Genomic DNA, 14,899 nt, shown 5'->3' on the forward strand with positions numbered 1-14,899 from the left:
GAGATAGGACAGACTCTTCTGCTGGGTTGAGTGTGTAGCTGGATAAATTGACAATATTGCTGGGTGAGTTAGGGGTACCCTGTTGTGGCCCCATGTGGCAGGTAGGATTTTAGACAGCTTACGGTCCTTTTTCCTTTGTAGAGAGGTGAAGTGTGTAATGTAGATCTCCTGTCTTATTTTAGTAAAGTCCATTTGTGTGGAGGGTTGGTTATTTATGAAAGTCTCCAGGTTGGAGACTTTCATAAATAACCAACCCTCCACACAAATGGACTTTACTAAAATAAGACAGGAGATCTACATTAGACATTATCTGACTAGTTAAACACACATTTTAAATAAGTAAATGCTAAGTGGGATCTATTTTAAAAAATCTTGTTAAGCTGTAGCATAACTGTTAATCTAGGAATGTGATGGTATGATGCAGAATAATACTTAATAATTGTAGATACTAATGGCACATGAGATCCTGTAAAAATGAAGCGCATGCTGACTGGTTGCTGCTCTCAGAACTTCCTGTCTGAACACAATCGTGGTCTCCAAAACATCTCATCTTCCTTTCCTACTTAACCCCAGAGTACTTAAATTCCTCCATGTGCCTTCTTGCCCATTTAGGAAAGCTTAGTTGTTTCCTTCCCACCCACTCATCCACATAAAGATTAATTACTTTCTTAACTAAAATTTATTTAATACAACTGAGTGGATTGACAAGGTGGGGAGGGAGAAGTTTTGAAGTTGAGGTAGCCATGTTTCTTATGGGGACATAGATGGAATACTTGAGAGTGGTAGCCAATCAGAATTCAAGGACTTCCAGACTAAGGTAATTTCTCAGTAACTGTAATCCTTATGGAAATCAGACACCTTAGCTAAAGAACAGAAATTTGACTCAAAAGTGTACAGTTATGAGTCAGTAACAGTATATTAACTCTACTATGGCTGACCAAAACAATTTTATTTCAATATAATTATAATCTTCATGCTTATCTAAAGCATCTCTAGATGGAGGAAAATCTGATATTCCAAAGATGTGGAAAAAGTGAACTAAATTTTCTCCCTTTGTTTCGAAAACGTTATTTTCATGCAAAAAAAGAAAAACAAGAGAACAGACAGATACACCTCACACATATACATATCACAGCTAAATGTTACTCCATGAGAAACATGGTTGGTTACTGAAAAATTCTGGAAGTAAATTAAAGACATGCAGCCATTTCCCAATATTCCAAACTGGCACAGATATAAGGATTCTATTCAGTAAAAATTGGTCAAGCCCTTACATGTTGCTTGTAAGTTTGGAGATATCCCCTACATAGCCAGCCAGCGTATTCAGCAGTAGAGTCAGAGCTTGTCACAGGTAACCTCTTTTACATCAACTTTTGTTTCTATGAAACCAGCTGAAGTGAGTAGAGATGCATATTCTGAGATCTACAGATGTTTCACCAAGGGTAAGTGGGTAGTGAGGCAAAGTATATCCAAGACTGGTATAAACCACATCAACTGACTCCAACTTATTGGACAGAGCCCTTAATAAAGGTATGTTTACATCAAACGGTGATGTTTTTTACAGGAGCCATGACGCAGATCTAAAAATTCATTTTAGTCGACAATGTGAAAAACTATGTACGTATAAATAAGCTTGGACAATTTTCTATAAATCAAGTGGCAGCTACTCATTTTAAGCACTGTAATAAAAGTTGACTCATATTTTAGGAACATTTTACAATTGATTATGGCTGACAGGAATAAGGCCCCAATTGTGTGTTATGTAGGAGACATTTACAGATAACACTAGCTGCTGACTGATTCGCATAGCACATTTTGAAATCTGAACAGCAACAGTGAGTGAAGAAGTTACAAACCCAACATTGTAGTGTTTACTCTCCAATAATAAGGTTGTTATTTTCTAAACACATTTCAAGGTAGAATGTTCTGTTTTTGATCCCAAACAGCCAACTACTAAAATACTGTAGTAGTGTAAAAATTCAGTTTTATCTCGAAGTCACTAGAGTTCAACTTGGTCCTAACTTGGAACTGTCTGGACTTAACAAGAACAAAACCTGGCTCCCTGCAAGGGCCTGCCTACTCTTTGAAGTACTGCAGCTGTGCTGCTGCTGCAGTGTAGTAGACATTACCTATCCTGATGGGTAAGGCTGAGAATCACTCACGGAGGTCCTGGCTTCTGTGACTTTCTGTGACCTCTGTGAATTTTGCAGCAGCAGGTACAGCTAACCCCAGGGCCATCCCAGCAGCTGGGGAAACCCCAGGGCCAGCCACACCATTCGCTGCTCTGGCAGTCCCAGGCAGCTGGTCCCTGGGGCTGCTTCTCCTCCCTCCCCCTCACCCCCCCAGCAGCAGCGGCAGCGGGGCCCCGCGCTCCTCTCTTCCCCCCCCCAAAACAGCAGTCCTCAGGAGCATCCCCCTCCCAGCAGGTAAGATTTAGTCACAGGTATTTTTAGTAAAAGTCATGGACAGGTCACAGGGCCATGACTTTTTGTTGATTGCCCATCACCTATCCATGACTTTTACTAAAAATACCTGTGACTAAAACATAGCCTTATTGATGGGTGAGGGTCTCCCATCAGCATAGATAATCCACCTCCCCAAGAGATGTAGGGGGTGGAGGGGTTGGTCAATTTAACTACTTAGCTCAAAGGTGTGGATTTTTCACACTCCTGAATGACAGCTTTTTTAAGTGCACACCAGGTTTTAGATTTAACGAAAGACAGAAGTAATGTTTTATCAGTAAGACATTTAATGACCCAAGCACTTCAATACTAACTCAATACAAACTTTCACTCATGCTGTTTACCATGTACCTTATTCAGGCTACCATCTCCCAGGTTTCGCTTTCAGCCCATCATTAAATTTTACTTTCACATGAAAGCATTCCTGGTGGTAAATATAATGGTTAAGCAATTTCTCCAATATATTTTAGGTTATTTAATATTATCCATCAAATTGGAAGTGGTTGACACACTGCATTTTGTAACAAGAACTTGCGATCCAATGTGATTTACTTCAAATAAACACTAACTAAGGAAAATTTAATTCCCACTGAGAATCAGGGTGACTATATACGCCTTATCTTTATCACTGAATTATGGCAATATTTTGTTTGTTGAAGCCCCACCAGCACATTTTAGAGCAAGGTTGTTATTTCCATGTTTTGAACAATTTTTTCTCTAGCAAATTATTTTCTTTCTGAATCATTTATACATTCCACTACTCAAACACCACTTTAGTACAACTCTAACTATACATTTTTGGGGGGTTTCTATCTGAAAGTTACTCATCTGTAATTAAAGCTCTTTGAGAAGATTGCTCTCCTAGATTCACCTCCATAGCTTTAAATTTCAGTGAGACTTAAACACATTTAAAATTAAGCATGTTTAAATGCCCTTCCTGAATATGAGTCTTTTCCTATGTATTAGCACCTTTTACTCGAACATACTCTGCTCCTTTCTGTAGGAAGCACTCACAGCAGTGGCTGAGCGAGGATAATCTGGCCCACTGTTAAGACTTTTTTTCTGTTCAGCAAGTGAAGAAAGAGCCCACACAAGATATGTTTGACCTAAAACTATTTCTTAATATGGCTATTGTTTGGAGTACAAATACCACCTAGGAAGTGTCCTATACAAATATTTTAACAAAATCACAATGTGAATCTCCAACGGCAAATATCAGATGAAGATGCTAAATGATGGTATCTAAGTTGGGTACTAAAAATTTTCAACGACAGTTTTAAAAAACCCAATACCTTAACAAAAACCACTTAAATTTTAGCATGCAAAGTTTATCAGCAGTTCAGTTTGCTCTTCCGTTTCCTGAACCTCTCATTCAAGACCACTTCCTTAGAATGAGCACAGCATTTAGTTGTGCTTCTCATGCAGTTGTCACACTTTAGCAAAAACTAAGTGAGTTACTGCTGGATTCTTTTCCCTTAAAAACAAGTTCAAGTGATAATGGAAGCAATAAGATTGGTGTTGAAAGCCATGCCATGACCATCATGTCAAACACAGGAGCAGATACTATTTCAGTGTCTAGTCATCTCTCTTCAAATTTTTCTTTTCAGTTGAAGTAAGGGTTTTTGGGGGTATCTTTTATGCGGTTCAGCTATTAGTAAGTCTTTGTTCTTTTTTCTACCATAGTGTATCATGAAGCATCAAGATCTCTATTAGTCTTGACCTTTTTAGCAGAAAATATTTAAAATGAGGTATGAGAGTTTTTTGACTAATCAGAATGCAGGATTTTCTGGACTAATATTGAACCTAACATTTCACAGGGATCTTGCTATATAAACAGTAATGTTGAACTACAATAAAACAAAATTAGAGAAACTGCGAGTGACAGAGTGAACATTCCAATACTCTGCAGAAATGTACTGACTACTCTTTCCCTAAATTGAAAGGCACCAAGGATTGATATAGTCTATTTCCTACTCCTTCAATGTATTGTGCCAAGCTGCTAGTCAATCTGTATTAAAAAAATATAATAGTCATAGTTGAGTGCTTGTGAAAGGTGCTGGTTTGACAGTCATGCAAAATGAAGTAATCAGCACACACAATACTGAACTTTAGGACTGCTAGACCCGTGAGGGTGGTTATTAGTACTAAACATAAGGATGGTTTTGCACAAGATCTGGACTGAGCCCAGCTCATCTCACATGTAATCAAACCACCGTCAGACTTAACAACCGTCACTCTCAATCAAGGCTGGATTTTAAAAGTCATTAGAGGCTACCATGCCTGTGTACTTTTTGTACAACATCACAAATGTATTTTTATCTTTTTCTGAATACTTGTCTAATGAATACCTTACCAAAAGGGGAAAGATTGTGAACTTTATCACACATCCAAAACAACATGAACATGACCAGATGTTATCCATGTACATTCAGGCATTCATGAGTTATCTGAATTTTGAAGCTTTGTTGACTTAACAATGTAAGTTGAACTTCTTAACCAACATTCAGAAGATGTCAACCTTTTTTTTAAAACAAACTAACAATTTTAGGTACAGGCTTGAGATTTTAAACTGGGTACGTAGGACAGTCACATAGCCAAAGAGTTGAGTTTATACACTAAGCGATAGTCTCTCAGTTAATGAGAATTTAGTGCTCATTAAAGACTACTGGGAGTGATGCATATGTACTGGGAAGGGAATACACATACCCTCTATGCTTTCCAGGCTGAAATTACCCACTCAAAACCAAATTTTCAATTAATATTTAATGTATTACCAATATCTCATCTAGCAACCAGGTAACAAAAATTCTCAACTGAGATTTACTGTAGGATCCATTTGCATCTGACACTTCTTTTTAACAAGAACAATTTAGTTTCTTAAGTTTATAGACAGAAAAAACCCAAACCATCTTCACACTGAACTGTGAAGTGTTATCCTTAGAACACACCATTTACTTTTTAATAATTATATATAACATATATACAATTTAGTTTTATATACCCATCAGCGTGCATGCTCCCCCTTGAATCTAGGGCCTGTTTTACTTAGTTGAAGAAATACTGGCCATGATGCTGTGATCATAGCCTAAATTTAAGCACCTGGATAGCCACCAAAGTACAGCAGAAGGGACCTTGGTTTAACGCCTCATTCGAGAGATAGCACCTCAGGTGCTAACTGAATCAGATGTTGAGTGTTATCCTTACCTTTGTTTCCCTGCCATTGGTTGTTTTTTCTCATCACCTTGGAGTTTAAATGTATACTTGCTTCTTTTCTTTTTTTTAAGCTTTTAGAAAATGTTACAAATGCATAAATTATGTAAGTACGTTCTGCATAGAGTGTAAATGCATAGTCCAATCTTATAGTAATACAGCTAACATTAATGAAGTTTACGAGTGAGATTAGTGCTTAGTAAAGCTAGAGACAAATGAAATACTGTCTCAGCTAAACATAGGGAGTATAGCTTCCCTACATAATTGAAGAACTCTGTGTAAGCTCATAAGCTTGTCTCGCTCACCAACAGAAGTTGTCCAATAAAAGATATTACCTCACCCACCTTGTCTCTCTAATATCCTGGGATCAACACTGCATAGTACATTTAAATGACGTGCAGTGGCCTGTCTAAACTTCTCCTTGACCAGGCAACATTTTTTTCCTATGCTTTTGTGATTTGAACAAACTGGAGGCAGCAAACCAGACTGACGCCAAACTCATTTTTCACTTGTAACTAAACTAGAATTTTAACCCAGAGGAAGAAGGCAAGGGGAATAATCCATTGTACCACCACATTTGTAAAATGTCAAAACTTCTATAGTTTACCACAAAGGCAATATGGCTGCTTATCAGCAATGATCTATTTTGTATAAATAATATTAAAAAAATATGTAACAAGCTGAAAACTTTAAAAATGATTAAAGTTGATTTGGCTTTTGAATCATTGATTGCTGCAACAAAACTTTCTATTCATGAATTTCACATCAAACCACATCTTATAACTTTGTTTTGGGTTGCCTAATTTGCGATTTATGTATCTTATTCTAGGAGTTTTTCCAAGCTTGTTCATATCTCTTACCTTGTGCGGCCCCCTATTTGTCAGAGTAGTAATGTGGTTTCCCCATAAACACACTCCTGTCAAGCAGTTAAATTCTAAAGAAATCAAACTATTGATGGCGCTTTCCACATCAGCATGTCTTTTTAAATACATTGTGTACAGATAATTCTAATCTGTAGCTAACACAGGATGCTCATTGCGTAACATCCTGCAGAAGGACAGTTATACAGTTATTTGCATCCAGATCCACTGATTTATATAAACGCACTTAGGCAAGGACTAGCTGGCAAAGTTTACACAAGTTCTGCAGTACCATCAAAAACAATACTGAGTTTTGAGAACTGTCACTAATTATGCAAGGGTTTGCTTAGAGTTCCATAGTTAAGGTTCAGCTCAGCTTTAAATTTATGAAAAATACCGAATGTCCTCTCTGAAATTAATAAAGTTGCAATTATCCCAAAACTAGACATTTTCTTCAGGAAATTCAGAGATAAGGTGACTCAAGAAAGGAAAAGAAAAATGAAAAAAAATTGGTGTCCTTAAAAATCAATTTAATCTAATCAGGCACCACAAACATTATGAGGAAGGCACATATACTTACAGTATGGTGTCACTATAGGATAGAGTGAAGGTTGGTTGGGTGCCTTAATTGTGCATTTTCCATACCTTAGCATGTCAGCATTTCTTTTAAATTTGATCTTAACTGAATATCCTGAAGAAAACAAGTGGTCTGGGGATAATGGCAACATCCCTGTAATGTATTTTGCCTAAATTACTGATCCATAATCATAAATCTAAACTCCAATTTAACATATAAAGTGGGTGCCTAACTGGTTGGAAAATCGTTCCCAGAGAGTCATTATCAGTGGTTCACAGTCATGCTGGAAGGGCATAACAAGTGGGGTCCCAAAGGGATCAGTTTTGGGTTCAATATCTTCATCAGTGATTTAGATAAAGGCATAGAGAGTGTACTTATAAAGTTTGCAGACAATACCAAGCTGGGAGGGGTTGCAAGTGCTTTGGAGGGCAGGATTAAAATTCAAAATGGTCTGGACAAACTGGAGAAATGGTCTGAAGTAAATAGGATGAAATTCAATAAGGACAAATGCAAAGTACTCCACTTAGGAAGGAACAAATCAGTTGCACACATACAAAATGGGAAATGACTGCCTAGGTAGGAGCACGGCGGAAAGGGATCTGGGAGTCATAGCGGATCACAAGCTAAACATGAGTCAACAGTGTAACGCTGTTGCAAAAAAGGCAAACATCATTCTGGGATGTATTAGGAGGAGTATGGTAAGCAAGACACGAGAAGTAATTTTTCTGCTCTACTCCACACTGATCAGACCTCAACTGAAAATATTTTGTCCAGTTATGGGTGCCACATTTCAGGAAAGATGTGGACAAATTGGAGAAAGTCCAGAGAAGAGCAACAAAAATGATTAAAGGTCTAGAAAACATGACCTATGAGAGAAGATGGAAAAAATTGGGTTCGTTTAGTCTGGAGAAGAGAAGACTGAGAGGGGACACAACGGTTTTCAAGTACATAAAAAGTTGTTATAAGGAGGAGGGAGAAAAATTGTTCTTCTTAACTTCTCAGGACAGGACAAGAATCAATGGGCTTAAATTGCAGGAAGGGCGGTTTAGATTGGAGATTAGGAAAAACTTCCTAATTGTCAGAGTGATTAAGCACTGGAATAAATTGCTTAGGGAGGTTGTGGAATCTCCATCATTGTCCAAACTACTCTTAAAAATCCCGAAACACCTGTCAGGGATGGTCTAGATAATACTTAGCCCTGCCTTGAGTGCAAGAGAGTGGACTAGATTACCTCTCGAGGTCCCTTCCAACTCTATGCTCCTATAGTTTTCGTCTGGGAAATTAATATTGGAACTTAAAATGACAAAATTAACGTCAATTTCACTAACAACTGAAGTTTATATAAAAAAGTTTATTTTTTAAAGCTCTTTTGTTGGTTTCCATTCTAAAACCAACGCAGATTATGGTGTGAACTCTTTTCATTCTTTATTACTCATCGAACCCACGGTACTTAATTTTGTTTATCCTGAATGCAATATATACAGGTTTAACAACTTCCTTAGGCATGTTGACAATTGGCCTTTTTGACAATTGGCAAAAGAAGTCCATCTACACTTGCAAAAAAAAAAAAAAATAATAAAAAAATAAAATAACACTAATTATTTAGGTGTCCAAATATGAATAAAAAGCCAAACTTTAGATAGTTTATTTTTTTTGGCCAAGTATGTATCTAGAAATTCCCCTTTAGTTCTAACTAATATATGAAGCTCTAAAAAAATTTGTAAACAAATGGACCATGGGGGATGGTTTAAGACAGTGTTTTTCAAACCGTGGGTTGCGACCCAGTACTGGGTCGCAGCATGTCAGGCACTGGGCCACTTTTCTCTGGTCAACACCGCTGACTGGGACGTTAAAAGTCCTGTCGGCAGTGCTGCCCAGCTAAGGCAGGCTAATGCCTACCTTTTTCGACACTGCGCTGTGCCCCGGAAGTGGCCAGCAGCAGGTCCAGCTTCTAAGCAGAGGGGCCATGGGGCTCTGCAGGCTGCCCCCTCCCCAAGCACCGGCTGCGCACGCCCATTGGCCAGATTGACTAATGGGAGCTGGGGGGGGGGGGGCAGTGCCTGAGGGTGAGAGTTGCATACAGCTGCTTGTGCACCTCCGCCTAGGAGCCAGCCCTGGGCACAGCTTCCAGGGTGCACTTCCAGGGCGTAGCGCGGTCTGCGGTGCTAGGACAGGCAGGAAGCCTGCCTCTGCACCTTGGCATTTTACTGCACTCAGATTGGCACATAATTTAATAGATTGAGATAACACACTGGACAAAGTTAACATTTCTAACCAGCTGGAATTGATATGCAAACTAGACACAATCAACTCAGGATTAAATAAGGACTGGGAATGGCTGAGCCATTACAAACATTGAATCTATCTCCCCTTGTAAGTATTCTCACACTTGCTTCTTATCAAACTGTCTGTAGAGCTACCTTGATTATCACTTCAAAAGTTTTTTTCCTCTTACTTAATTGGCCTCTCAGAGTTGGTAAGACAACTCCCACCTGTTCATGCTCTCTGTATCAGTGTATATATTTCTCCTCAATATGTTTCACTCTATATGCATCCGAAGAAGTGGGCTGTAGCTCACGAAAGCTTATGCTCTAATAAATTTGTTAGTCTCTAAGGTGCCACAAGTACTCCTGTTCTTTTTGAGGATACAGACTAACACGGCTGCTACCCTGAAAAATTTCTAACCATTGGTCATTTGAAACAAGAACTATTTCCCACTGTGTAGCAGTACAAACTTAAGAAGAACTTTCCCCTAACTGACACATTTACTTACTATGTTCACTATGGCTCAAGTTTAGTCAGCTGATGTCAACTACAGAAGGGGAGTGTGTAGCCTTCTGTCATCTGTGCAAACCATAGGTGGCTTCTGTTTGAAATCTGAGCAGTATGTGCTTCTGCTTAGATCTCTGTGATAAGTTTTACTAGAACAGAGTTTCACATGAAATTTGACTTCAGAGTTGAAAAAAAAAAAAATGCTCCAGCATGGACAATTTATTCACCCTCACAAACCTCCCAAATCCTCTGAGCTTACCTCCTCCTCCAAATACAAATTCTGATCCCCCTCCCTCCCAATATTACAGCCAATACCTTTTCTGGCTTCTTTGGATCTTATCTCCAACTCCCGTTTAGGCCCTCTTACTTTGACAGAGGAGGGAGGCTCCACGGGAGAGTTACAACTAAACATGCATGAACAATTTTCCAGCAACACATTTGACCTGTTAACAATCTCAAGAATGTTTTTCTCATCTTCAATACAACTTTTAAATATTGTTTTAAACACAAAAAAGTACTCAGTACGCGTAACATGCATGATGTTGTGTTAGCTTGTTGTTTAAAAGATAAACAGTTAAATTTTGAAATCTGCAACATTTGGTAGTGTCATTTTTCATAACACCTGGCAACAAGATACTTCAAGGCCATGCTCTGAGGACTAGACTGTGTCCCACCTGACTTGAAACCATAGTGACTCAAAACTATATTGTCTCTCTAGCATCATATGATTTAATGAGCCCTTCCTTAATTACTGGAAGAGTTAAATATATCAACATGAAACTTAAACCACAAATAGTTAAAGTTCTTCACAAGAATGCATAATATAAAAAAAAGTTAAAACTACGAACAATGGTAAATATCAAAAATGTTTTATTTTCTAAAACATTGGTGGATTTAATGCTTGTGAGAGTAAGGGAAGAGCAGCAGGGGATAGACCCAGGCATAAAACAAGTAGGCTTAGTGAAAGTTTTCTAACATGGAAATGCACTTCAACCTGACCTGCAACACCCTTGCTACTAGTGCCTTGGGCCTCATGAACAGATAGTGTCAGTCATGCTGTTTTGGTGATGTCCACAAGGGATTAGGTTGAGACCACAAAAGTTCTTTTCACATAAAACCTAAACAGGATTTCAGTCTAGATCTCTAGAGGCTAAAAAGCTAGTCCCCCATTCTAACAGTTGTAAGCACTCCACTATGCTTTTGACTGTCTTTCAAATGGAATTTCCTATTTAAAGCTGACAACAGATAAATGATCCTTTAATAGTTAATCCAACCAATGAACACAACAGCCAGCTAATGGACATTTTTCTTTCTATATACCAGACGAGTCAGGTTTTTTTTTTTTTCCACTGAGCAAACAATTTGTATGCAGTTTCTGTAGGCTGTTAAGTATAGTATTGCAGAATGTCATGCAACATTAGGTAAAGCAACATTTTTATACAGACTGAAATACCACATAGGGTTTTTTTTTGTTTTTTTTGTTTGTTTTTTTTTTGACTATTTGTATGCTTGTATATAATTTCCATCATATACACACAGGCTGTTGGAATTTATGTAAACTTTCACAGTGAAAAATCTGATCATGCAAATGCCTTTAGCAACTGTCTAGATAAAGGTCTAAGTTTCCAAATAGAAAAAGCTCCTTGCACTGAATTCCAAAGTGCTCTTTTTAACTCACAGTAAGTCAATTATACTCTATATATTTTATATATAGCTGTTTCTACCTCATCTCCCAGGTAGTGTTACTTTCAAAGACAGATACATGATAACTCAAGGAGAAGTTATGGGCTGGATATAGGTTTGTTTGTTTTTTTCGGGGGGGGGGGGGGGAAGCAGGAGTCAACCTAATCAGAATGGTCCCTTCTGGCCTTAAAAATCTATGAAAAAAGCAAGTTACATATGTTAATCGGTGTATTAGGTGTTCTTTTGCCAGACAAAACAATGTTTTTTTCTTTAGAGGGGAGGAAAAAGGTAGGCAATTTAATTACTTTTCATTGCAAATTTATTTATAACATTTAAAGTTTTATCCCGAAACAATAATAATAAATAATTAAAAAATAAATAAATAAAAAATCCTCCCAAGCTAAAACGATTAAATTTAAAGTAAGCTTTAAACAGTTTTTATAAACTTCAATAAGCAAGATTTTATAGCTTTAAAACAATTAAAATACCCACAACTTGTATATGCTGAACACCACAACTGGTAATTGTATTTTGCTCTAGATTTTTCTAATTCCACCAAAGTTGCTACAAGTGAAAATTTTCAGAGCCTAAACAATACCACCACTTATTTACTTCATGTTGGCACCTCAGTAAGGAAATATTTTTATAGTTAAGAAAACAGCCAAGTGTTTCCAGGTATAAACATGTCAGACTAGAAATCAGCTAAAAAAATAATGGCAACAATTTATTTTGAACCATCATTGCTCCCCAGGGACACATGGATAACTCTAATGTTAGTCCAGTTCATACTGGGCATGAAATTAGCTCTCTTTTCAGAGTTCTTCTCTGTTAGTAACTTTAAATCATTCTACATACATATTCTGCCACCTGTTGCTAGCAATTAGTGGGGCAACTTGTTTGAAAAACTGTTTTCCCTCAAAGCACATTTATGTTCAAATATGGGAAACATACATGCATGTTTAGCTCTTACATCCTGTGCATAATTTTTATGCCAAGTTGGCTGGTTACTACAATATTTGGTCTTTAAGGGGGTTTCTCCCTCAGACCCTAATTTCTCCCTTCACATGATTCTAAAGTCTGAGCTAATTCCAGTGACAGTCAATTCGGTGTACAGTAACCAGCATGATGAAGAACCAACAAATAGAGGGGGACAGACTCCCAAGCGATCCCCGCAGAGGAAGGAAAAGAAGCCACAGGTTGTAGGGCCCCACTGACTTTAACAGACTGACTCGCATGATTATCTAGGTTACTGAAGCAAGATCTAGAAGAGCAAGACTTGACTGCTGCGTTTGCTTATCTGCAAATAATCAGATGCCTACCAAGTTAAAACAGTTCAATTTCCTGGGGAGGGAACTGTGCACAGCGTGTGCAATAAACTGCCCCAAGACTCTTCACTATATTTTAGACAAACGAGCAAAGGACCCAACCCAGGCACGACAGAAAAGGCGAAATCACCCGGAGAGCGGCTGTATGCCGGGTCGGGCTGCTCTGAATACACACACGGATCTATGCGGGCAGAGCCAGCGCCGCCGGGGCAGCTCGCCGCGTGTCCCGCACACGCCCGGCCGCGGGGCAAGGCTGCGAACCCCTCGGCACTGCAGAGGAAGGGGCAGAGGGACGCGGTGACTCGCCCAGCCCAGACAGGGAGGCTGGAGCAGCCAGTGCCCTGTCCCCGCAGCCTCCTCCCGGCACTGGCGGCGTTAATGGAGCAGCCGGTACCCAGGCCGGCCGGGCGCACCACTTACTGTGTGCGGGGGCAGGGGGCAGGGCGCAGCGGCACCGAACCCCGCGGAGGCGGCAGCTCCCTGTGCAGCGCGTGCGGCGAGTCGAGTCCCGGCTGGGATCTGTAGCTACCAAGACCTGGGGGAAACTCCCTCAACCGCCCCGGTCCTCACGCAAAGGGGTATGGGCGGGGCCAGAGGCCCGGGGGCGGGGCCGTGTCAGTGTCCGGCCGGACCAGGTGAGGGCGGGCGCTTCTGGGCGGGGGCGGGGCCTTCTCGTTCCAGGCTTTGCGGCGCTAGCGGCACCCGGGCCGGCTGGGACTGGCGGAGATCGGCCCGGGCCGAGCGGTCTCAGGACCCGCTGTATTTCAGTGGCGGGTGCGGGGTCGCACCCATCAATCGGCCTGGGAGGGTCCCGGGGCCCGCGCCCACCGCAGGAGCCAGCGGGGACGTTGGCCGGAACAAGCGAGGTGAAGCAGCCGGGGCAGTCGGGCACTGAGGCTCTGGGTGCGGACCGGAGTCCGGCTGTTCGCGCCCCCACTGGCTGTCACAGCACCAGGGCGGGTGCAAGGGTGTTTTGGACCCTAGGCAAAACTTCCACCATTCACGCCCCCTCCCCCGCCCCCCAGCCCTGTGGCAGCTCCCCACCCCCCCCTCCGCCTGAGGTGCACCCCCCCTACAACAGTCCCGCCCCTGCCCTGAGACACCCCCCCCCAGCAGCTCCCCACCGCTCCTCCTTCTGCCCAAGCACACCGTCCCCGCTCCACTTCTCCTGCCTCCCAGGCTTGCGGTGCCAATCAGCTGTTTGGAGCCACAAGCCTAGGAGGGAGGGAAGCAGAGCAGGGCCCAATGCTCAGGGGAGAAGGCAGAGGAGAGGTGAGCTGGGGCGGGGAGTTCCCATGCGTGCCGCCCTCCCTTACTTGCTGCAGGCGGCCCTCCCCACACCCCCTGCTTAAATGCCGACGAAGACTGGGGCAGCCAAAGATCCGGCAGCCGTGGTCACAGCCAAGGGACCCGAAATGCCGCCCCCCCCAAATGCTCGCGCCCTAGGCAACCACTTAGGTCACCTAATGGGTTGCATCGGCCCTACACAGTGCTCCGCCCTTGCTGCCGGGAAGGCCTGGGAGCAGAGGTGAGCATGGAAGAGACACCATCCCACACCTCTGAACACGGAGTGGGAAATGAAACAGAGGGACCCATGAGGTCACACAAGGGTGGGAGGCATTAACTTTGTCCAAGAATCTCTATAATTTTCCCTTGTTTTTGAGTTAAGGGCAGGAGCATATGCTGGACTGTAGCGAGGGGGAAAGGAAGGGCTTTAATTACCTTTGGTAAATGAAATAACCAATCATTCTTTTTCTGATATAGCTATATAAGTACTCTGAAAAGTTTTCAAAATAAATCACTTTAAAAAAGTATAGTATGTACCTTATAAAAATGAAACTTACATCTGTCTCTGAGTTGTGAAGAATACGTATTAAAGTTATAACAACCAACAAGAATGCACTTTTATGGAGAAATCCATGATTAAATTGAGTCTTCCTGACTCGTAATTTAAATCAAATCCTCCCTGCAAGCTGTTCTTTTATTTTGTCTTGAAGCTGAACTGAAGCT

General features: G+C 41.0%; 1 protein-coding gene across 1 annotated transcript in view; it reads right to left on the reverse strand.

Moving 5' to 3' along the window:
* The window catches only part of TNFAIP8 (TNF alpha induced protein 8), an 86,425-nt gene extending 73,009 nt beyond the window's left edge, over window positions 1-13,416 (reverse strand). Inside the window, exon 1 of the mRNA XM_054033007.1 lies at window positions 13,310-13,416. Within this exon, the coding sequence (XP_053888982.1) occupies window position 13,310 (1 nt within the window). The 5' untranslated portion in view covers window positions 13,311-13,416. The remainder of the gene's footprint in view (window positions 1-13,309) is intronic.
* Between the last annotated feature and the right edge of the window lie 1,483 nt (window positions 13,417-14,899).

This window comes from Malaclemys terrapin, chromosome 6 (genome assembly GCF_027887155.1).
Source record: "Malaclemys terrapin pileata isolate rMalTer1 chromosome 6, rMalTer1.hap1, whole genome shotgun sequence".
Taxonomy (NCBI): domain Eukaryota; kingdom Metazoa; phylum Chordata; order Testudines; family Emydidae; genus Malaclemys; species Malaclemys terrapin.